Below are 25405 nucleotides of genomic sequence, written 5' to 3'. Positions count from 1 at the left end.
AATCTTGTATGAGACACAAAATCTTGTATGAGACAACTGCCTTGAAGTACGTACTGACCAGCCTTCAAGGACTGCTGGTTGACTATCCAGAACTGTCTTTGCTTGCAAGCTTTGTAAACTATTAAATGAAAAATGTCTCTAGTCCCTCAACACCACTATTAAGACAATAAGGGTGTTCAGCTCTAGAGATTAGTTACTAATGGCTTTTCTGGTTTTGTTCTAGGGGGAGCCCATGAAGATTGGCACAAATCCAGACCATTAGTACTCACTTACGTAAGGCCAGGTGGCCCTGCAGACAGGTAATGCTCAGGTTTTATCTCCTTTTGCAATTGAGATTAGCAAAATGTATGCACAACTCTAACCAGACTTCAGGATATAAAAGCCTGTGGCCCATCTCATCTGTCTTCCCTGGGTATTTAATTACGGCTTTCAGTGTAGAGGTCTTGTGAAGTTGTAGCCATAGGATGTCTATCTTGATATATCTTGGTCTCCAGTAAGGATGTCTGTTATGCCTAGGAGTACCTCTTCCAAAATTATCACTTAATTAGCTGAATGTAAATGTCTCAAGGACCACCATTGCTATGATAGAGGGTAACATAATAAGGGGTCTGAGGCAGTATCTTTATTCTCATGTTGTTAATTAAACACGATGGACATCAGACTATAAATACCCTAAACTATTGTCCAGGGGAATGTTCAGATCATGTTTGATCAAGATTTGTACTGAATTCTGCCTCTGGCTTCCTGCAGGGAAGGGTCCTTGAAAATCGGGGACAGGCTGCTGAGTGTTGATGGGATTCCCCTTCACAGCGTAACTCATGCCGATGCGCTGAACATCCTGCGTCAGTGCAGCCAGGAGGCACTCTTCCAGATTGAGTATGATGTCACCATTATGGGTAAGGACAAGCAAATTGGGGGGACTAAAAGAGTTGCTCTGGGATGGAAATTTCAGCAGGTGCCTGGGAGGTTGAGTACTTGATCTTAGGGATTATGCCAGCTGCATTAGTTGATTTCTGTGGGAAATCACTGAGTAAGGTACTTCTCAACATAGGAAAGGCAGACTCTGGCCCATGGTTGGTAGAGCTCTGAGTAGGTTTAGATGATAAAGGGGTTGGAATGCCTGGAACTGATGATGCTCTGTTTTCCTCAGTGATGGCAACAGTGTTTCATTTTATGAGAGGAAATGGTTAGTGTAGACAAGGCCACAGACAGGAAGTCCCAGGGGCTGGGACTGAAGAGGTGCAGAAAGAGGGGCTATCTGGCTGTGCAGCAAATGCCTGTAGTAAATCTGGGCAGGAGACAGACTGACGGATACTGGGCATGGACATATTTTGGTTCTGGAACTTGACCATTTCTGTTTGGGGAGGTTCAGTTTCAGGGGGTTTAGTTCAGATTCTAATAGAAACAATGAGTGGTCAATGGAAACTCCCAATTAAAGAACACCTGCTAGAAAAGGACAGAGGATGAGGAGGTATTTCTAAACAATTTCCTTGAGGGTCTGAGTTTCAGACCATGGGGGAGGGGCTGGAATTAGCTGCTGTATAACAGCTTAGAGCTGCTCTGTAACACACACGTTACTTCAGCGAGCATAGTTAATGAATTTAATGTTACCAGAGCCCAAAGCTGTGTTGGCTACGAAGCCCAGTGAGCTGTGGTTAGATTCTGATGCCATGTACAAGTCACAATTATTTCTGGAGCCTTTTCTGCCAACACCATGTACTGGGTCAGCATGTCTGGAGCCAGCAAGAGAAGAGGCTAATGAGGTCCGATTGTTTCCTGATTTGCCAGGAAGGTAGGAAATCAAAGGTGGCTGCAGTTCAGAGAGCATTAATGAGTTTCTCAAGGAGAAAAGGATTAGAGGGCTAAAGAGCAGTTTTCCCAGTTGAAATCTTTTTGAGAGCTTTGCACAATGTGTTTTGGGTCATAAGAAAATGTCTCCAGAATTATTCACTCATTAGACAAAGAAACAAAATGTCTGTCAGAGGAGTTTTTTTTTTTCTTGGTTCCCTCCCACCACACCTTCTTAAAATCTCTCTTCTCCCATTCCTGTTTCTCTTGCTTCCATCAAAATCTCCTCACCAATAAATACAGTCCACAATCGCTCCTCAAGAGTGACCCGGGACTGGAATAGCCAGGGGTGTTGGCAGGGCCAGCATTTCCATTTAGGCAACCTAGGCAATCGCCTAGGGTGCCAGGATTATTGGGAGGCGGCATTTTGCCAGTGGGGGCGGCAGGCGGCTCCGGTGGAGCCGCTGCAGGCGTTCCTGCTGACGGTCCGCTGGTCCCGTGGCTCCAGTGGACCTCCCGCAGACATGCCTGCGGCAGCTCCACCGGAGCCGCGGTACCAGCGGACCCGCCGCAGGAACGCCTGCAGCAAGTCCACCGGAGCCGCCGGACCGGCGCGCAGGGCGCCGAAACGGCCATGCGCCTAGGGCGCCAAAAACACTGGCGCCGCTCCTGGGTGTTGGAAGGCATCTCTACTCTGACTTGCATTGGCAGAGGCAGAGGCACAGTAGTTACCTGCCCACTGCCCACCTCTGTCCATGTTTCAAATGCAGTCTCACTTTCATAGTTTATCTATTGCCACAAGGTTTTTGAGCCCCCTAACAGGGTGGCATGCCCCTTTAAGGGCCAGATGCTTGGAGCCAGCCAGCCCAGGTCATTAATCAGATACGACTACGAAAGGCATAGGTGCTCCTTATAAAGAGCTGCAGCAAATGGCTGGGAAAAGGATTGTCTGCAAAGAGAATCTGCATGCAGACCCTTGAGCTGGGAAAAGCTCCAGGAAGGAAGGCTCAGGGGAGCAGCCCTGTGGCCACTGGCCTGTGTAAGGGTCAGAGAACTGAGCGTGAAGAAAGCTGAAGGCCTGCAGGTGGCAGAAGAGACATTTGCTAATAATCTCTTGGAGTGCTTTGGTGAGGGAAGACCAAAGGAAGTACATAGCGTGCTGTCATGAAGAAGAGCTAGGGAGCAGAGAGAACACCCAGGAGGCACAGAACTTGTATTAAGCCCAGAATGGTTGGACATTGTTATTGCCTTCTTTGAAGAAAGACTGAAGAAGAGTCAAGAGTGGAAAAAATGTGGCAGACTATAAGGTGTGTTGAGTTACATTGATCAGAGTGTAGTAGGTTACCCCATGACAAGGGTCCTCAACCCAAGAAAGTGGTATTTCAGGAGCATAGGGACTGACGCTAGGAAGGATGGGAAGCTGAGGCTAAGTTCCCGTGGGGCACCTTCCAGGCATAAGGGGGAACCAGAGAGAGGCCTGACATGGAATAAGTCCTTTCCACAGTTTCTGTGGTGGTATTTATCGCTCTAGTTTATTCTTAATTTTCTGAATACTAACAGTTCCAGAAATCTCAATAGAGAAGATCCACTCTCTTCATTTAGTTGTTGCAATTTTTCAACTTTTTGTTGGACAATCAGGTGGACTGGATTAAGGAATGTTCTGCAGAGTGGAATGCTTGTGTGGAGTTTCATGACTCCAAGAGTCTGTGCAAATGCAAACAGGTAAAGGTGGGTGAGAAGCAGGCTTCTAAGATACATTCCTGGTTCATATTTTGTATAGGGTTGTTGGTTTTAAAACCTGACTTAGTCACACTGAGAGATCAGTTCAAGTCTCTCTTGCATTTCTTCATAACTTTACACCTAAATATTAGGGTTGAAGGAGCATAGAATAGTGGCCTGACTTTGTACAGCCAATCTTAGCCGAGTCCATGTGTGTATGTATAGATAGATAGATAGATAGATAGATAGATAGATAGATATGGGACAGTTTCTCCATAAAGAGTTTCTTTCTAATCCCATGGAAGTGGAATCATGATGTACTTTCTTTGCTTTCGTTGTCTGAGACTGGAAGGACAGAGCTTTTATTTATTTATTTATTGTGGGAAGCACAAAAATGTGACCTGTTATTTTAAATGCTGTTGTCTAAAGAGGACAGTTCACCAGCCTTCCACAAGGGAAGAGGGGTAGGAGGAAGGTGTGAGACATCAAAATAGCAGCTGATATGCAAGCGAGCTCCCCTTGCCACTAGTCCTGTGGATAATAATGTTTGTTCCTTTGTTTTTGATTGCTTCTCAGCATCATTGAACATAACTTAAAGGGAAATTATTTTAACTCTCTTTATTACCGTAATCCAAATACAGGAGGGGAAATGATGCTATTTCTAAGCTTCTGTTCGTTGGGCAAATTCATTTTTGATTGGGCTAATGTTTTACATTTTGAGGTGGGGCAGAGAAACCATTAGAAGTCTCCTCTCTCCTGCTCTCCGTGAAGGCAACAGTCTCCCCACAGGATGTGCATGTTTATAGATGTGCAACCAATATGTGGTGAGGAACTTCTGTCTACAGAGCTGGCAAGGCTGCCTGTGGCTCTGCAGATGCTGGCTTCACCCCCTGAAGCAGGATGGAGCATTTTTAGTTATACTGATTTAAAGTGAATTAAAAATGAGTCTTTAATTGTCCTTCCGTGGTTTTTCCTTAATTTAGTTTTTACAGTTCCTTGCTTTATCGCTTGTTCCTCTCACACTGGTTTAACTCTTCCTGAGATTGTTTTGGCCTGAAAGGAGAAACAACCTTAATTCTTTCAGACAATAATAAAGGGAAAGTGTGTGCTAGGAGTGTGGATTTCCTCCCTCCCCCATTCAACTGTTAGTTTCTAGTTTGCTCCTGAAGTAGGGTACATGGACCTCCAAGGGGTCCATGTACCCTAATTAATGGCAAATTAATAATTTGTACAGCTTGTATTCTCCATCTGAGGACATCAAAACCCCTTCAAACATTCAATTAAATAGTCCCCATTTTACAGCTGGGAAACATAAGGCACAGAGCAAGTGAGTGACTAGTCCAAGGCCCTATAGCATATTGGTGACAGAGCTAGGAACAGACCCCAGAGCTTCTCTCACATGGGCATTGCTCTAACCACTGGGGTTTGCTCCCTTCAGTTGAGATGGCAGGAAGAAGCTGAAGTGTCTCGGGTACTTCCTAATACTTCACTGGGGCCATGGAGACCCATTTGCCTGGAGCAGTGAAGCAAATGAACTTGGACACTGATAAGCTATCTGGGAAAATGTAAAATATAACTAGTGTTGAGGGCTGACCACTGTGGAGTGCAGGTATTGTTTTGATTGCTGTCCTTCATAGGAGCCTGGTCAATAGAAGGTGCTGAGGGGATCTTCTGAATTATAGCGTTTCCCAAATGCACTGGCAGTTTATGTTCCTGGTCAGCACTGCCCACTTTTGAGAGCAACTGGGCTCCATACAGCTCCTCCAAACGCAAGGGAGATTGCAGTAGAGTTCCATTCCCACAGGACTTTCCCACCTTGGCAGATGTTTCACATGGAGGAGGGAAAATTTGTGGGGGCTATGCTCCAAGGTTTTTCACCAGTGGAAACCTGGGTGGAACTGGGCCACATGGTGTGCCCTTTTTAACTGGTGCTTTCATGGTTAAATTGCTCTCTTACCTGAGATTTTTCAAAGCCACCTAAGGAGTTAAATTGGACTCCCATTAAAATGAACAGGAATTCAGTGTCCAAATCCTGAAGGCAGCTTTGAAAGTCTTTGCCCTGGTATTTACTGTAGCATTTATCTAGCAGCAGCAGTAGCAAACATTTTCCTGTGTCAACATTATATTTCATGGGCTCTTCTAAAGCAATATGCAGCATTTAAATAGTGACTTTGTAAACAAGCCATATCTGCTGCTGCGCAGGGCTGAAGGCTTTTAAGATTGACTCACTGTTTGGGGAAGCTATCTGCTGTAGAAGATGAATGGACTAGAGGGTTGCTGTGTTCTCTACCCTCTCTCCCTTCCCAGCTGCCTACCAGCCCACTAACATTAGCTGCAGACTACAGTTCTGTATGACTCACCTGGTGAGAAAGCAGAGAGAGACTAATGTCCTGCAGCATTATATGAACTGCAGGTCTTCAGCGGCAATTTGGCAGCAGGGGGGGTCCTTCCATTCCGGGACCCGCCACCGAAGTGCCGGGTCTTCGGTGGCAATTGGGCGGCAGGGGCCCACCCGCCGCCAAAGACCCCAGACCCCCTGAATCCTCTGGGCGTCCCTGGTTGACTGTTCTGCATGAGCTGAGTAGTGGCAGTATCTGTCTGGCCTTCAGGGGTGACCCATGAACCTGTGTAAACTTACATGAACTCTGAGAACTGAATGAATTTACAGCTGACTTAGTGTCAGTAAGCAGGAATCTCTGTATGGAGGTGCATTTTCAGCATGGGGTATGCCTTTTCTCCCTGCGCTCCTCGTGGTGCATGCTTGGCTGCCAAAGCATCTATCCAGAGGGAGTTTAACAAAACTGGGAGGGGATCGAGAGCAACATGCAAAACAGAGAAGAAATGCTGTAGTGCCTCCTATGTATGTGATTGAGGACAAGGGTCTTAAAATGCAGCCACAAAACCCACCTGTGGGCTGGTTGGCTGACAAGTTCTTCCTGTACTTGTGAAACATTTGTCTTGGCAGACTGAACTGAACCAAGAGGACACTGATTCCATAGCATCCATGAACTCATCCCATGAGTAGCCTGTCAGCTGGCAGCCAGTTATCAAAACCGTGTGTGTGTGGACATCCTGCTGTGGTCTGACTTGGGATGCTTCTTCTCCAGGTTGACGGGGAGGTGGATTCATTGTACCTAAACAACCTTGATGGTGTTTAATGCTTTGTTTTTGCGGAAGAAAATTAGGGTTTAAGAGATTGTTGGGAACAACCTGAAGGTTCAGGCAGCTCTTAGAAGCTAATGCTGGGCAGCCCTTGACAGGGTCAGGGGTTGGCTTCAGTATGGACAAGCGTGGGAAGGATTTGGCAGCATTTGTGAACTGTTAACGCCTCTTTGAATCAGCTTGAAGCCTCATCAAGGGCCTTTCTCCTGGTATACTTGAACCAGTGCTGAAATTCATAAGGCCCTGATTCAACTCCTCATGAAGTCAATGGGAGCACTTCCATTCATTTCAGTGGCAGTTGTATCAGGCCATTAATACAGGTGTTTATGACAAAAGTTGAGGAGTTAGGGATTCGTTTGGGTGTTATCCAGGCCAATAAGGGGCTGTGTCAGCACCTACCCTGTATCCCCGACTGCTTCTGTGCTGTGCAGCTTTGGCACAGCAACCTGCTCACAGCTGCAGTGGCCTCACCCTGGCTTCCGCCAGCCTGGTTACTCCTTGCAGGGTGACACCAATAGCCCTTCCACTCCCGAGTCTCCTCCAAACCATCTCCCCTGCACTGTCCAGTCCCTCTAGCTGGATTGTCACATAAGTTATAAAGTTCACTGCCTCCGAAGAGACAGAGCACACATCAACCTGGTAGTTTTAGCTGAGGACTTCATCATTCAGCTGAACACACAGCACTGCAATGGTTTGGTAATAAAACAAGAGTCATTTTATTAATAAAGAGCAGAGGTTAAAGTGAGAAGTAAAACCAGAAGAGACAGCCACGGGTACAAGTAAAACAAAACAAAACATGTGTTCTTCTGGCTAAAACTTAACTTCAGCAAGTTACAGTCTTTGTCTAAGCAGGTTTCTCACCTATAGTTGGGCCCCAGAGATTTTAATCCCTTTGGGTGAAGAATCTGCCTTTCTCAGAATACAAGAGTTCTGGCCTCTTGTGTCCCACAAGTTATGGATGCCAAAATGCCTTTCTGATTCTGCTTATGTTTCCTAAAATCTATTGTCTCTGTTTCAAGAGCCAGGAAGACTTCCTGGGGTGGAGACTTCAACTCCCATCATAACAGTTAAACCGTCTTCCTGCCCCGCCCCCTGCTCATTTAGCTTGATGGCTTTGTTTGCCTTTTATGTAGATGTACTTTTCATTGTCCTCTGCAGTACTACCTGGTTCAATTTACATTGGAGACACTGGAAACCAGGCAAAACAAAATTCCTTTGTCTAGGAGAGGCTGGGCTTAGGCACTGCTTTCCAAACACCTGTTAAGAGCATATTTCCAGCACACACCTTTATGCACTGCCTGTGCATCCATCATAAAAGTAATATTAATGTCCCGTGTGTTACCAATTTGCATGCGGTACCTCACATGACACCTTTTAGACACAGATTGTGACAGCAGTGAGCAGGGGCAATGAGTGTGTCAGCCTGATGTGGCTTATGGTATGCTGTGTCCTCTGCCATTTGGCACGGAGGGATTCCCTGGATCACAATTGGATCATTTCAGATTTGCTTCTCAAGAGAGGGGAAAGTGTGAGGGTAGAGAATTTTTCCCCAAGCTGGCACACCCATTCCTATCAGGAGATGGATGATTTGTTTTGCCCAAAGCAGGGAATTGGGAGTCAGAAGGCTTCTACTAGTCACATCTTTGCTACCAATTGACTCACTGTGTCCTTGCGTAAGTCGCTTATCTCAATGTCTTTGTTTCCCCATCTGTAAAATGGGCCATAAAGTGTTTTGAGATCCCTATGTGAAAGTCAATATAATAGTGCAAGGTATTACTTGATTCACAGGGCCTTGGCTCCTTTAGTGATTAACAAAATATGACACGCATTAGAAAAGCTGCTGTGTATCTTTAGGCTGTGCAGCAGTGGGCTATGTTCTGTGAGCTGAGCAGTAACGGACGTATGGCCCTTGGGGGGACACTGAAGGTGTGAGTTGGATCTCTCTTAAGCTCTAAGCCTCCAAACAGCTGATTAAAACTGCGTTGGTTTGTGAGAGAGAATCTTACCCACAGTGAACTGGGCTTTACTCTGATCTGTAGTGGGACTGGTGTACCTTCCCCCTGTTACAGAGCGCAGCGCCTACTCTGCCTTGTTCTACTTATGCTACACACCTGAAATGCCCAGATGACTAATTTTTTAGGGGCTCCTTTATTATCCCTCTCTGCTGCTGCCACCAGCACCTTCTTTCCATGCCTGAGGAAGGTGCTGAAATGCCTAATGCCACAGTAACATCTCCCTAGTGCCGAAGGGACACATAGAAATTGATTCAATCATGTGCACGTTCACTTTGCCTGCTGACTTTTCTCAACAATTCTTTTAAATTAGTTTTGAACTTAATAGCCCCGTGCTAATTGCTCCATACTAATTTTGCTAAATTGCAGGTGTCTGATCCTAATTTGGGAGAAGAGTAAATTGTCTTTCCCTAGCTCAATGACATAAGTTTGAATTGCTGGTCTCTCTTCAACTAATGCCTTTTTTAAAATGAACAGAGGGCAATCCCTGGTCATTGTCCTAGAGGTCAGCAGCATGTGGTGATTCAGGGCTTGTTTACACACACAAGTTTGACCCGGTTTTACTAATGGTGTGTGTTTTAAACTGACTTAGTTAATTCTCTGAAACTGTGTGTGTGGACACTTTGAGTGGATTGCCCAGTATCTCAATGAGAGTTTCCTGGAGATCTCCAAGGCAGATTCCTATTCCGCCACTCAGTCTAGGTATGTGGTGGTACATGCATCATACAGACACAAGCCTGCTTTCTGCAACCTTCCTGCCCCGAATAACTCTGGGGTACAGAAGAGCTCCTAGTGTGAGTCTCTGGCCTCCAAGTTGTCCTCTGCCTCTGGGCCCCGCTCCCTCTCCACGTCCTCATCCAATATTTCCTCCTCCTGGCTCAGTCCACTCTCGACTGGCATGCAAGCCATCAAAGTATCCACAGTGGACTTCTCAGTGGAGCTGGAGTCGCCACCGAGTATCGTGTCCAGCTCTTTGTAGAACCAGCCGCTCATGGGTGCAGCACTGGATCGGCAGCTTGCCACCCGTGCCCTGTAGTAGACGTTGCACAGATCCTTCACTTTGACCCTCCACTGCAGTGTGTCCTGGTCATAGCCCCTTTCTGTCATGCATCGTGAAATCTGTCTATAGGTATCGTAATTCCTACGGCTGGAGCGCAGCTGGGACTGGACAGCATCCTCTCACCAAATGCTGATGAGGTCCAGCAGCTCGGCATTGCTCCAAATGGGGAATCGACTGGTGCATGGAGGAGGCATAGCCACCTGGAAAGATGCGCTGAGACGACTGCATGCATCACTGAGCAAACAGGAAGGGGACTTCCAAATTCCCTAGGAATTTACGGGGTGGGGATGATTGTTGGTCACCTGAGGGCAGGGCAGTAGAGTTCAAACCGATGACCAGAGAGTCAAGAACAAACATCGTGGGACACTTCTCGGGGGCCAATCGCAGTGCTGTAATCAACCAGGGAGTCTACCCTAGCACACTGGCTCTGTACCCCTGGTGCAGAAAGCTGTACACCTCTCAGTGGGGGTGGATTTTTTACAGCGCTGCAGCTGCGCAGTTTCTGCACCCTAAGTGGCTTGGCAGTGTGTACACCTTGGGAGTTACAACACAGAAAACTGCTTTACTGTGGAGAAACTTGCCAGTGTAGACAAGGCCTAACACCCACAGGCTGCAAAACCAATATCCTGTGATCATCAGCAGGTAAGTATGCCCAGTGGTCTGTGATGGGATGTTAGATAGGATGGGATCTGAGTTACTGCAGAGAATTCTCTCCTGAGTGCTGGCTGGTGAGTCTTGCCACATGCTCAGGGTTTAGCTGATCGCCATATTTAGGGTCAGGAAGGAATTTTCCTCCGGGGCAGATTGACAGAGGCCCTGGAGGTTTTTCACCTTCCTCTGCAGCGTGGGGCATGGGTCACTTGCTGGTGGATTCTCTGCAGCTTGAGGTCTTCAAACCACAATTTGAAGACTTCAATAACTCAGACATAGGTTAGGGGTTTGTTATAGAAGTGGATGGGTAGGGTTCTGTGGCCTGCTTTGTGCAGGAGGTCAGACTAGATGATCATATTGGTCCTTTCTGACCCTAAAGTCTATGAGTCTATCCTAAATCCCTGAACCCAAATGGCTTAGCTCTAACCTAGAAGGTCCCTTGGGCAATACCTCCGTTGTTTGTACTCAGCTCTCTACTACCAAAAGAGGACTTAATTTAATTGCTCCTTTCATTGCATCCTGAAAGAATGTGTGACACACGCTTTGGCACACTAATTGACACTAACATGTTAAAACTATTTTAGCTCGAATCTTATTCAAACCAAGCTTAAACCTGGATCCCCATTGGGAGTAAAAAGCCATTGTGAACAGGGCCTAACTGAGATCTAGAAAACTGAAGCACTGCACATCTCCTGGCAAAAGCCCAGATAATGGAAACTTCTGCTCATCTAGGCCTGGTCTAACCTGGGCGGGCGGGGGGCGGGGGGGGAGAGAAATCAATCTAAGTTATGCAACTTCAATTACATGAATAACATAGCCAAAGTCAACATACTTAGATCTACTTACCACAGTGTCTTCGCTGCGGTAGGTCGACAGCTGACCCTCTCCGTCGATTCCGCTTCTCGCTCCAGTGGAGTACCGGAGTCGACAGGACAGCACTCGGTGGTCAATTTATTGCGTCTAGTCTAGACACAATAAATCAACTCCCGCTCGATCAATCGCTGCCCGTCGATCCAGTGCATAATGTAGACATGTCCCTAGTTGTGTCCAGAGAGTGAGTTTCTATGAGGAACAGCGACACTTCTGAGACCCACGTCAGTGCGTTCCCATTTACCTGAAAGCTGGAGTGAGCCCTGTCTCTCACTGCAGTCCGATAAAATCAGCACTTTAGTGCAGCGTAGGTGTGTACACACTGTAGAACAGAAAAGCCTTGCCCAGAATAATCAAGGGCCTTGGAGGCACCAAATGCATGAATTCTCAGAGGTGATTCTATCTGCTTCTCTTTTGAAGCAGATGATTGGCTTTCTGTGAAGCTCTCCACCTCCACACATCCCAGAGTGCTGGGGAGGGCTCCAATTCTGGCTGTGGACTGCGCACTGTTAAAACTTTTATCTGCTTCATAAATCTTGCTGCTTTACAATGGCCTTAGGTAATCTCATAAGGTGAGGAGGACCCTTATTTAGGTAGTCAGATGCCTGGTATCCAGATTTTACCCCCTCTTCTCTTGAAATAGTTTATCGGATATGAAGGGAGTTAAGATATTAATATATGAATCTGTGTGTGTCTGTGAGCAGGCAGTGTCTAATACGGCATCTGATGGTTTGTTATAATGAAAATACATGTGCAGACATTAACAAATTACAAAATTTCCTCACTTCTGTCAGGTAATAGGCAAGTCTGAGTCTTTAGCCCCATTTGATGGATGGATAGATAGATTAAACTGAGGCAGAGAGGTGAAATTACTTGTCCAAGGCCATAGAGGGAGTCTGTGCCAAAGCCATGATGACTGAGGAGTTCCTGGCTCCCAGTCTTGTGTGCAGACCCACTTACCTGTCTCTGAATAGCTGGTAATGTAAGATTCTGTTCTCTCCCTGGGTTTCTTTGTACCTTTCTAGGACGAGAACTAGTGCATTGTCTCTCCACTCTGCAACCCTCTCTAACCTCCCAGGAGATGAGCATTGTGGCTTGCTTTTAATATTATTTATGTCAGTATTACATAGTCTTAGAGTACTGTCTGGCCTGACCTTATTTCATCAATGCAGTAAAAGGTGGTCATGTGGAAACTGGTGAAACTTTGTAAGAGCGTGGATCCTATTACCACATCTTTGTTTACAAGCTGCAGAACTTACATATTGACAAAAGGAAGTAAAGGTGCAGCAAGGGGCAGACACAGAGAACTGGGTATTTAAGATTCCATCTATAGTGGCAAACGTGCAAATTGCCAAGTCTTTGCCTTCCTCGGTACTTTTATAGTTGGAAAAACTGAAATAGAACTGTCTTAAAACTCCATGCGGTTTTTGTTTTTCAGATACTGTAGCCAATGCTTCTGGTCCATTATTAGTGGAAATAGCCAAGACTCCTGGATCGACACTAGGAATCACTCTGACAACAGGCACACATCGGAATAAACAGGTCATAGTCATTGACAAGATCAAGCCAGCCAGTGTAGTTGACAGGTATGAACCCAAGGAAGATGGCAGTGTTGCACTTGTCTTCTCTGCTGCTTCCTTTGTACCCTTTTAGTTACATTCCACATCTCCCCCTTTTGAAAGGAACTAGTTTCTAGAAAAAATAATCTTGTGGGTTTTTTTTTTTTAGCGATGTCCAAGGATTCTGTGCAAAATTTGTGGGATTAAAAAAAATCTCATTGGACTTTATTCATCAGGAACAAAAATTTGATCCAATGCATATGAGAATTGAGCCTAAATATAAAGCCTATATCTAAATATCTTCAAGCCTTGAGATGTTCACAAATTTAGAGCTGACGTTTCTGGCTTGAGCCCATTTGTTAGATACACTTCATCGCTTTATGCTAGGGTATAGGAAATACAGGCTTTTCTACAATCATAGGTTAGTGTAATAGTCTTGTAATTGAATTCCTTCACTGCCTGCCAGGATTTGAGATATACCTGTAACTCGGCCTGTGTTCATAAAAAAAAGAAAAAAAAAAAGAAAAGGAAAAAAAAGCTGGCTGGGTTTTCATCCAACCTATCCTCCTTAACTGTGGGGGCAAAATATTAGAAACTCATAGATTTTTGATTTGTGTTCAGCTGAACCAATCCAGACTTGATTGTCACCCTTTGAGGTTTTGGCTTCATTTGCTAGAAGCTGGAAATTAAAGGGGAGATCAGAAAACTGAGAAGAAAACTGGTTCATGTGAAAGCCCTGGTAACTAAAATTGCTAAATTTTGCCCAACTCTCGTCCTAACCACATGATGCAAATCTGTGCTCTTAAATAATGGGCTGTGTCTTGTCTCTGCAGATGTGGGGCCTTGCACATTGGTGATCACATCCTCTCCATCGATGGCACCAGCACAGAGCACTGTTCCTTGTTAGAGGCCACTCAGCTCTTAGCCACCACTTCGGAAAATGTCAAGTTGGAAATACTCCCTGCTCACCAGAGCAGACTCCCCCTGAAACCTCCAGACACAGGTGTGTGCTTGCAGTAAGAAGCCAAACTTTGTTTGTTATTAATGCTGATGTAATATCTGTACCGTGGTTCTCATAAAACGTTGGATAGCTCCAGGGAGAGACATCTGGGGAGAAAAATAGACGTTTTACTGAAACATGTTGGATGAGACCAAGTTTGTCAAGTGAATGAATAGAAAAATTGATTTAGCCTCTAGGCTTGTATGGGCACATTAGATTTGGGAATCCATTGCTGTGCAGTGTCACAAGCTGTGCTAAACTCACATCCTTAGTACTGTTGTATTAATTTGGATGGAATAAAAGGGCTAAAGGTTTTAACATAACTCACTTACTGTTTAACATTAAATGCAGGTTTGGTTTACAGGGACTTTCCCCTTACTCTTGTGCAAACATACTATTAATGTTCATTATTAATAGGAAAAACAGTTAAAATATTTGAAATATAAAGTATTAAGGCTTTAAATTAATTTTTTTAAAATTTCAGCTGGAGAGAGTTTAAAAGAAAAAAACTCTTGTTTGACAGTATTTTAGATGGTACAAACAGGTTATTGGGTAAAGGAGAAAAGTTAGTTGGGATAGTCTGGAGCTGCCGTTGTTGCTGCTACTGTTAAAGTCTGATTTCATTTTATTGTAGATAGTGTTTGGAATTTAGCTGGAGTTGGTAGAGGAAGTGATGTTGTTCCTTGATGATGATCTTTTTGCCCTGTTTGGTCAGGACATCATAGGGAGGTGATCAGGAGCGACTCTAGACGTTTCGCCGCCCCAAGCACAGCGTCATGCCATTGGGGGTGCTCTGCCACTCACCGTTCCCACGGCTCTGGTTGACCTCCCGCAAGCGTGCCTGCAGAGGGTCCGCTGGTCCGTGGCTCCAGTGGAGCCGCGAGACCAGCGGACCCTCCGCGGGCACGCCGCCGAAGGCACCCTGCCTGCCACACTCCCGGCAACTGGCAGAGCACCCCCTGCGGCATGCCACCCCAAGCACGTGCTTGGCATGCTGGGGCCTGGAGCCGCCGCCCCTGGTGATGATGATGATGACGATGACGATGAAGGCCTGGGCTGATGAAACCTGAGGCCTTAGCAGATATTGGGGCTGGCAGTTATGATGGTGAAAATGGCTTTAGTTTCTTCAGCTTTTAATTTGTGTTTTAAAGTTTTTTGTTGTTTTTTAAGGATTTATAAAGGGACTGGCTGGTGGAATAGCTTATTTTTGTCATTTTGTTTATTAATTGGGCTAAACATTTGAGATTAATTTTGATTTATTTTTGGCATTACTTTTTTTGTTTTTACTAGGTATTTTAAGTTTTCTTGAACTATATTTTTTGTTTAGACTAATTTAGGAGGTTTGAGGGGGTCATACTTTTTAATATTTGTTATAGGTTATTGTGATATTTTTATGAACTTAGATATATAATGAGATTATAACTGAGTTTACAATTAAAATAAATGTGTAAACCCAATTATTACAAGGGTACACCAAAATGATGATTTTTCTACTGAACAATCCTTAGGCATCTGGCTTTCAAGGTGCATCCTTTACTTGTGAAGGGTCTGGCACTTACCTTGTAAATGATGCAGGCAGATAGAGAATTAGACTACAAGTTGTTCCAGTTATGGAAAAAATGCTGAAACGTGAGTGCTGGTCTTCCAGCTCAGCACTGTTGTAATTGCTGCTGTGTCTGAACAGAAGAAGTTAGTGGAGGAAGACTCAGTGAGAGGAAATATTCCTAAAGGAAGTAGTCAATGACAAAACTCCCATTGACCCTAATGGAGCAAGGATTTCACCCTAGGAAGCCTCATTGTTATCCATCTTTGGGGAAGTCTCTACTGCAACCCAAGGTGTGATTTCAGTGCAAGCAGACTTACCGACACCAGCACCACTAAAAATAGCAATGTAGATGCAGTGGCATGGACTTCAGTGCAGACTGGACAAGCATGCCAGGGACCCTGGACATATACTTCTGTTGCTAGCTCACGCTGAAGCCAGTGCTGCTGCGCCTACGCCGATATTTTTAGTTGTGATAGCATGGGTATAGCTACCAGTGCTGCAGTCACACCTCTGATTGCACTGTAGATGCGCCCTTAGGCTACTTCCATACTCTGAGCTGGGGGAGTGATTCCCAGCTTGTGTGGGCATACTGGTGCCAGCTCCAATCTGAAGTAGCGTGCTAAAATTGTAGTGTAGCCATTGTAGCACAGACAGTCGTGGCACAAACTAGCTGCCATACCAACGGGGTCCAGGTGGGTTTATACTCTTAGCTGATAGCTCATGCTGCTGTGACCATGTGTCTGTAACTCTGCTATAATTTTTAGCATGCTGGTTCAGATGAGAACTAGCAACGATTATGTCCACGTGAGCTGGGAATCACACCCCCAGCTCCAAGTGTAGACCTTGCCTTAATCTCTCCTTCTATAAAACCAGAGCTGGCAGTGGGTTGGATCCTCATCTAAACCTAGGCTGACTTCAGTGCCGATATCATATTTAATGCAGTTCCAGCCTGCTCTGTTATGGGGTAAACGTCACATTCTGCACAGCAGGCCTGCACTTTCTGGGGCCTGGATAAGTCGAGGCTGATTGTTCGTGTTTCATGGTGCCCAGGGTCAGATAGCATAACCTCCAGTTTCAGTCACCTCTGTGGTGCTTTCTCAGTTGCCTGGTTGCTGGGCACCAATTTTGCTCTCACACATTCAGTTGTTGGTGACTGATGATAGCCCAAGGCGAAACTCACGTTTCATTACCCCTCCAGGATAACTTGGAAAGGGGGAATTTGTAATGTCCTTTAGCATAATCTACTGGAACATAAAACTCCTAATAACTGCTCCTTTTCTAGAAATTTAAAGCTCTGAAATGCCTAGATTAATTTGTGCAGAATTAGAGCAGTTGAACAGAGGGGCTAATGACTTGACCTAGGTGCCCAAAAAAAAGTGGGAAACGAATCCTTTTTCAACAGCTGTTAAAATGAGCCATTCTCCTTCTTGCTTTAGTTCATAATCTCCTTTCAAAACACATGCATTCAGGAGGTATGTTTAATGGAGGGATGGCTTTGTGTATGTGCCCAGTCATTTTCCCCCATCCTAACTTAGGAGATCAGCCAACCGTGGTAGCAATCCAGAGTGCAAATTTCTTAGCATGATCATGGCACTTGAAGGGAAAGGGCATGAAAGTGACAACTCTTCCCACGTTATTTAAACTCCTGAACGACCGAAGGGTCAAAACAAACATGCCCTTGAGCTGCACATTGAATGGCCGTTGATATGAAGCAGAGCTCGGTGTGCTGTGGATCCAGGACAGTGTATGTCCTTAAATGTTCCCTCCTCCTGGGTATCAAGAAGGGTATCTCCTAGCTGCACAGTTCTGACCCAGGAAGAGCTGACCATAGAGCTGAGCACTTAGTGGGGTAATTGGTTGCCATCTGTGGGGTCCAGGAGCTGGAGAACTGGTGAACCATGCTGCCTTGCAGTCATCTGCAGCTTTTTTGGGGCGGCAGGTCCTGCAAGAAGCTGAAGATGTTCTGCTCCCGTTGACCTCAGTGGGAATGGGTGGCCCTCTGCATCGTAAGTGATTGAGCTCCTAGGGCCAAACTGATATTTCCCTGGCAGCCTCTTTGAACCAACCTAGATGGCATAAAGGGGCTGTAGGGCAGACACAAACCTCCAGCCCCCAGGAATAACCCCTGCACAAAGGGTCTTATTGCCCCCTCCATGGGAGTCCCTCCCTCTCCCCCACAGCAAGGGCAGGGGCAGGCTGTAGGAGGCTGGAGGTGGGACCCTGGCTGCCCAGAGTGAGGGAAGCACAAGCTGCCTCCTCTCTGTCCCTGCACCAGTGCTCACACCAGCACAGGGATGAATTTTCCCCATAGTGATTAACCCCTAGGGCGACATAATAAGCTTCAGGTGGTTGATCTTGTACAGGTACATAGTGCTGTGCATGGAGCAGGGTGTGGGTGTCACTCTGCCTCCCTCTTTGCAGTAGCTTGTTCGTGTGAATCTGGGAACAAATGGGGGAAGTAAGAAAAATGGACCATGCAATGCAAAATGGGTAAACCTCAGTGGTTGGCAGGTGTGTAAGGCCCAGAATATCGCCTTCTGGAAAGCAGCAGAGCGTAGGTGGGTAGACACCATTGACATCCCATAGAGATAAAGACTGTTCATTACTATTCATTCAACACTGCTGAATATTTGGTTTTATAAGAACAAAACTCCTGTGTTTTGGATCTGAACTAGGGTTGCCAATTTTGGTTGGACGTGTTCCTAGAGGTTTCAACACATGGCTTAATCGTTAATTCCCTGGAGCCTCCAGGCCGAGCCTGAAGAGTTGGCAACCCTAATCTGAACTACTGAACAGTGTTCCTGTATTCACAGCATGCAAACGTCATAGCTGGAGCCATATCTTTTAATAACCAAATGAGAAACTATCTGCTCAATTCACTGAATAAATCACAATGGAAGCAGAGAAACAAGCACACAGAATTGCAGAGGAAATGCCTGAGCTGAACAGCGTGATGGGTATAAAGTGCCCGTGGAGGCCTATGGCATGATGGGTATCACACCAGCAGAATTTATTTCCAGTGTTTAAATCATCAGGGAAGATGACTTTTGAGATCAAATCTATGTGGTGAAGTCACTAGTTGAGAGGGTGTCCGTGTCAGAGATCTGTTCCTGGGTAAGATCTGATCCTGCTTGCGCTGCCAGCAATTACACTTGGAGAGAGAGTTCAATTCGCAGCAAATAGCTCATCTGTGAAGGATGGTCATCAGTCTGTGCAAGGTTAAAAGAGCTCCAGTATAAGTCATGGCTATGGTGACTGTCCGCTGTGGGATGCAGTTTTGTATGCTGCTGAAAAGAGGGACTGTTGCAAACTTGCTTGTTTTGTCAAGCATTGCCCAGCAGGAAACAAAAATAAATATAGATAGATAGCATGGTGCACATAGCCTGGGAAATAGATCCCAGTGCTCTGGGAATAGGAAATCAAACTTCTCAGTGCTCATGACCAGTTCTTGGTCCAGGCCTTGGTAAGAAAATGTTCAAATATCACTTCAGACAGAAGTGAAAATGTGCATACATCTTGATATTCGTTTATCTGTTCTCCTCAAAGTGTGTTCATGGCACAGTAAATAGACATCGTGAAGCCAAGGTCCCTCCTGCATGGAGACTATGCTCTAAGGCCCTAATCCTACAATCAGATCTGCACAGGAAACCGTTGTGCCTATATGGAACCCCCTAAAGTGCTGGGCTGGAGGAAAGAGAGAAAAAGCAAAACCATTGAGTGGCTTCCTGCATGTTTGCCAAGTGTCGTCATGTTAGCACCCTGGTTTTTAAAGCTTTTCTTTTTTTTTGGTAGACTTGCTGTAGTGTAGGCCCTTCTTCCTGTTTGGGTGGGGTTGCAGTGGGTGTGGTTTTTGTGTTTAATAAGATTTATGAAAAACAAAACAACAAATTCTTCCCTCTTTCTTCTGCGTTGGTGAGCGCTCTGGAGCCCACAACTCAACACAACAGGAGTCCCTCCCATCACCCTTCGCCTTGGCCTAGGTGTAACGTTATCTGTTGGTTGGTGAATTTAATGCTAGTTAAAGGTGCCAGCTGAAGCTCTAAAAGCTGACCTCCCTTCAGCATGCACATACAGTGGTCAGCATTGGCAGGAATCCCCTGTGGTGCCCTGTTAATATGGTTCAGCTGTGCCCTGGTAAGAGGATGGTTCTGTCACAGAGACCCTTCAATCTTTGGTTTCTTCTGGTTGTCATTTTTTATTTAGATGCCTGCTCACCGGTGAAAAAATAGGGCCAATACAAAATGAATTTGTGGTCTCTATCTACACTACGGGCATTTTAGGGGGAAAATCCCACCGGTGCGACTGTTAATTCCACTGCACCAGTGGTAGTGTAGTGTGAACCCTACAGAAGACAAGACTCCCTTCCAAAACCTCCCGCAGCCTTGTCTACAGTACGGCTCCCAGTGCATGGTGCCCCTGAAGTAGTATTAGCACCAGCAGGAGCCCCAGTGTAGACCAGGCTCCACAGGCTTTCAGTTCTTGCTAAAATGCTCTAGTGTAAGCAACACCTGTGATTATACAACAGCTTTCAGATGGTAATGAATTTTGGGCACTACCGACCTGGGTTACATTCAGGCCAGCGGCTCTGAGGTGAATGGAAGCCTAGTTCTTGGGAAGCAAATTTCCAACATCCGCATCATCTAATTGTTGTGCTGTGACATTACTTAGTGACACATCCCTGCTGCTGACACTCTCTGTCAATGCACCCTGACACTGCTTTCCTACCCAAACAAAATTATGGATGTCCTTACCAATGGGACATTGGTGGGGATGTAGAAGTTTGGTATATGTTGCAGCCCTTGTCGAGACTGGCAGAACTGTGTGCATGAGAAGCCTGCATGATGCCTGGCTCAATAAATGACGATAACATGACTTGACCCTAAGTCCCCAGTGGGGACAGGCTAGTGCATTGACCCACTGATTTACACAGCTCTCCCAATGGCTGACTCCTCAAAGGCTTCTGTTCCTTGTTGCTTATCTTAATTTTCTTTTCCCTGTCTCTGTGGTTTTGTTTCTTGTGTGTGCTGATTGCAGTCAAGGTGCAGAAAAGTGACCATCACCATTGCTGGGATCCCTGTGTCAACTACTGCCACACTCACCATCCAGGGCACTGCAAGACATCCACCTGGAACCAGACCTCCAGCCAAGATTATTGCAAATGTAACCCGTCCACTTAGCATTTGTGTGTGTGTCGCTCTGCAAGAGCTAGTAGCTCTGCTGTCAGGCTTACTGACCGCTCCCCTCCCTCAGTAAGCTTAAAAAACATTGTTGATCCAGAACGTGACCCACCGCTTCCTTGGTCTCTAAATCTGGGTCCAAAAATCCGTAATAAGATTTTTATTGTTAAGTGAGCGTATGCAGTCCAGCGCATGGGGGAAGTGAAGGGACAACCTTACAATAAAGCCAGTGTGCTGAGCAACCCTATAATAACGCACCAGTGTATCTAGCTAGGCATGCTCTGGGGTAGATCTACAATATAACGATGACATGCTGCAAAGGAGGCAGCTCTATGCTAATGATAACAGCATATTTGGTTAACAAGGAGACAGCCCTACAGTAACGCACCAGTGTGCCCAGCATATTCATGGGCAACCCTACAGAAAACACGCCACTGTGTGCACACCTGATTAGGCAATGGAAGTTTGCAGCAGAAAGCACGTCCTGTTTTAATCTGCTGAAGTAGTTGCTTGCTTGATGTATAACTGGCGAGATACAAGTTTGCATTTAATCATGCGGGTGAGCCAGGTTTGTTGTCTCTTTCTGCTGAGTTATGTGTTCTTCGTGTGGGTATGTAACATGTTCCGTGTTTGCATAGCTCTTGTGGCTGCCAACTTCTCATCGCCCACCATGAACACGCAAGGTTTCCCCTGCCAGAATTCGAATACGTTACCTCGGAGCTCCCACCCCATGAGCCCGCGTGCCACCATGATGAGGAGGAGACAGAGGAAGAAGGACCACAAGAGCTCATGTAAGTGGGATGCCTGGCTAGATGGGTGTGTTGATCTCAGTGCCACCAACACCTCCCTGTTCCTACTCAGGTGCCCTCACTACGGCCAGCCTTGGACACAAGCAGTAGAAGAGACTGTGGTGGGCCCTGTGCTTTTGTGAATGATGTGCTGACAGCATCTTGCAGTCCCCTTTCCCTCCCCACCTTTTGCCAGCAGGGATCAGAGTTTGGGGAAACTTGTCATGGGTATAGCTCCTCTCCCTTAATTTGTACTGCTCCTCCTACTTCAACCTTTCCTGAAGTGGGGCCAGAGGCCTGGCTCAAGTTAATCAACCCCCCACCCTCATCCCCCAGTCTCTCCTGCCTGCATCTTTTAGGTCTTGCTCTCGCTTGAGACCTTGCAAATCATGAGCTTGCCCCTCCTGTCCCTCTTGATAAGTGTTGCTCCTGCAATGTACTGCATCCACCTCCATCTGTGTTCACGGCAGGCTCCCTTCCCCTGGCAGCGTTCCTTTACCGTGGAATGATGCAGAATGGACAGTTGGGAATGGCTTGTGGGCGCTTGCAGCCATGTTTCTACAGACCTTGTACCAAGCTGGCTGCTAACCGGAGCCTCTAATGCTTTTTCTCGTTTCAGTGTCGCTGGCTTCTAGTACAGTGGGTCCCGGTGGGCAGATTGTTCACACAGAAACAACAGAGGTGATCCTAAGGGGAGACCCCTTGAATGGCTTTGGCCTTCAGCTCCAGGGGGGGATCTTTGCTACTGAAACCCTGTCTTCCCCGCCCCTCGTCCGATTTATTGAGCCCGACAGCCCAGCAGAGAGGTTAGAGCCCTTGCTCTTGATCACTGCATGATGTTGCTGATGGTTTCTTTTTTCAGAGATGTCTTTCACCCATAACCCTTCTTTTTATTTATCATCTTTTCATTATCACCAGTTCTTCACTGGGTGTGGCTTAGTGCTTGTGCATTCAGTACAGAGAAGGAAATCTTTACTGTATTGGAGGGCTGACTTGCCGGCGGTTTGTTTCAGATGCTGCATTTCCTCATATTCCAGCATGGAGCTTAATTTTAATCTCCTTCTCATCTAGGAGAGCGGGAATATTTATTTGTATGCGCTGGCCACTGCAGCAGCATTTGGGTTTTCACAACCATTAAAGCCAATGTACCATGAAATGGTCACAGTTCATTTAAAATTAACTGTAATTGGCCCAGCAGGCCTGTGGTTTGACTAGTCAAAGACCTGTATAAAGAAACACACTTTGCACTGTGCCCTAAATCAAACTATGTGTGGGCTCTAGTGAAGCACCACAGGATCTTCTGGCATTGCACGGGCGCACCCGGAAAAGCACCTTGCTCCTTCTCTGGGATGGCTCCATCACCTCCTGGAGGAGTTGTGCTGCTGTCTGATAGCTGTTTTTCAGTGTGTGAGCGTTATCTGTAGCGCCTAGTTCTGTGGCAGGTGTGTATCGTTCTGTCTGCCTGCCACGTGCTTTGTGACGTCTTTAAAAAAAAAGGTGCCAGTTGGAAACAGAAATGACTCTAAAAATGATGCTGTTGATTCCATGTGTACATCACTGAGACTCAGGAGTAGGTTAGTTTGCTTCACAGACCAGAAGAGAATATTATCCTGCTCTCCAGCTCAAAGTCTCAACGCTTTTCAGAAAGGTGGCTAAACTTCATTATCTCCGTTTTACAGACAGGGAAACTGAGGGACAGCATAGTTAAGTGACTTGCCAAAGGTGGTGCAGCAATCCAGTGCCGGAGTTGGGGCTAAAATCCAGGTGTCATGAACCCAAGTTCTGTATTCCAGCCCAAGGGCTGCACAGATGGCTTCTCCCCCTCCCCCTCACATAACTCTCAAGCTCTAAAAATCAGTCTGTACCTCCTCCCTCTTACATTGTTATCAGTAAAAAGACCCTTGCAATTCAAATTTAGCTGACAATGTTGAGTGAGGCAGAGTAATTAGCAATGATTATTCATAGAGCAGAATAGAATCCAGATTGTACTTCTAGAGTTACATTGGCTCCTGTGGGATAACAGGACCAAATATTGTCTTTAAATATTGCCAGTAAAGTCACCAGTGGGGACTCCAACAAGACCACTGCTGGTTTGAATAAGAAATCATTTTTACATAGCATTCTCTGGCTACAGCCTCACTTTTTTAATTCCCACTGAACAAAGTACATTAGCTTCAAAACTAATGGCACACACCCACTCCTATGGACAATTCCTTAAACTGCCGTGATTTACACTGATGAGCTGTCCTGTCTAATGCTGTGATGGAAGTAACAAATAGCTCCCGGTACCTACTGTGGATCTTTCCCTAGCACAACAAATCTCTGCAGGCTTGATTAATGTTTTATCTGCCTGGCAAGGCTTCAGCTGCCACAAACCACACCACACAAATAAAACATTGATCACTCCACAGAGAGGGCCGACTGGCATTTAAGAGTCCCTAGCAGAAAAAAATCTGCATCTTTGTCTTGCGATATCCATGTCGTGGGGCAGCCTGTGTTGTACCTAATCACAGCAGATATAGTTTATGTACTTAAGATCAAACTTTGTGAGACTGTGGTGGTGGCAAAAATAAAAGAGAAAAGAAGTAACTTCAGTTCTCCGAGGTCTCCCTGAAAATATTGTCCTGCTGTGGCACCAGTTGGTAGGAATGCTAAAGCCTTCTGAGCCTTTATTGTTTGGATTTAAAATCCAATTTGTAAAAGCAACGGTGGTTTTATTTCCCATTAATGTGGTGGAGTTGGACCGTGTTGTGAAATCCCAAATTGCTTTTATAAATCAGGCATTAACAAAGCCCTCTCTCCCAGGAGGGTTTGGAATCAGCACTGCTTCTCTTATCCTCTTGCCAAGCCCCAAGCAAGAGCAGAGACTTGCTGCATGGTCTTGCCTGGATCTAACATGTCATGCAGGCAGCTTTTCTTCTTAGCTGCCCACCCAGCAGGATTCTCGCTCCACCAGTCACCTCCTTCATCCATTCAGATTGCAGAGAACTATCTGTCCTGCTCTGCAGTATGGATTATTTTGATGTTGAAAATTACCTTCTGAAATGTGTGCTAGCTTCAACATGGCAGGCCACCTTTTCTAGCCTCTTAGTCGCTGTAAAATACCTTCATCACATGTTGTTGCCCTCCTGGTGTAACAGAATGCAAGGTGTTTTGGGGGAGGGAGAGAGGAGATATGTAGGGAGACCAAAATTGTACTAACTTCCTTTCAGGTCAGGAACTTTATTCTCTCCTCGACAGGTACTGCTCTAACTGCTACTCCAGATATCGCAGCCATTTTCTTACGTTTACAAGGCCAAATTGTCATTCGTGGCTGGCCTTCATTTCTACATGCTCACCCATGTGCGTGCAGTCACTATGCTGCACAAAAGTTGGATGGCCACCTGTGCAAACAAATTATGCTCCCTGGTTTGTATGTGAGAGCGCATGCGTTTGCCTGGTCGGCTATGCTTGTGGAACAGGAGGCTGGCTGAGCAGTTGTAGCAGGGGGAGCCCTGGAGCAGGGAAGGAAAGCCCTTTGAGTGTGAGTAAGGACACAAGGCCCAGGAATGTACCTTTGCCTTCCCTGATCTTTGTTTTTTCTCATCCTGCTGTCCCCCAGGGGCATGCAGTCTGCCTCTGTTGTGATACCATCCTAATTCTCTCTCTCATTGGCTGGTCTCACCCGTTCACCGCCTCTGGGTTTTTCTCTAGTTAATGGGGTGGGACGTTATGCAATTCAAGTGAGTTGAGTCAGTTCCCGGTATAGCCGCTATTCTCTTGAAAGCAACTAGCCAGTCCCCAATAGCTACAGAGTGAGAGATGCAACATCTGGCTGAGAGTGCTGTGTGCCTGCTGTAGAATGATCTATGAGAATCCAGGCGAAGGGGAGAGGATTTGATTCCTATCCCCTCCAGAGCGCTCTGTTTCAGGTCAGCATCATACACTAGGCAGCAGCACCAGGCTGTGTTTAGAAAGAGAATTTACTGCATCTTTCAATTGATGCTGGAAGAGGCTAAGTTCTCCTTAGCAACAAGTCAAGGTGTCACCCAACTAGTGTTTGTTTTCAGTTACCACATGAGAGACATTTCAAG

At 46.0% G+C, this 25405-nt stretch overlaps 1 protein-coding gene across 4 annotated transcripts in view; it reads left to right on the top strand.

Annotated features, from left to right (window-relative positions):
* Positions 1 to 25405, top strand: part of GRIP2 (glutamate receptor interacting protein 2) — a 495093-nt gene that overhangs the window by 419011 nt on the left and 50677 nt on the right. For all 4 annotated transcript variants that reach the window (XM_030569621.1, XM_030569620.1, XM_030569619.1 and 1 more), the window contains exons 6-12: positions 224 to 299; positions 751 to 896; positions 12701 to 12848; positions 13655 to 13824; positions 20402 to 20527; positions 21183 to 21335; positions 21952 to 22138. In XM_030569621.1, coding sequence (XP_030425481.1) covers positions 224 to 299; positions 751 to 896; positions 12701 to 12848; positions 13655 to 13824; positions 20402 to 20527; positions 21183 to 21335; positions 21952 to 22138 — 1006 coding nt within the window. The remainder of the gene's footprint in view (positions 1 to 223; positions 300 to 750; positions 897 to 12700; positions 12849 to 13654; positions 13825 to 20401; positions 20528 to 21182; positions 21336 to 21951; positions 22139 to 25405) is intronic.

Source organism: Gopherus evgoodei, chromosome 7 (assembly GCF_007399415.2).
Source record: "Gopherus evgoodei ecotype Sinaloan lineage chromosome 7, rGopEvg1_v1.p, whole genome shotgun sequence".
In the NCBI taxonomy this organism is placed as follows: domain Eukaryota; kingdom Metazoa; phylum Chordata; order Testudines; family Testudinidae; genus Gopherus; species Gopherus evgoodei.
This window is presented reverse-complemented; position numbering and strand designations above follow the sequence as displayed.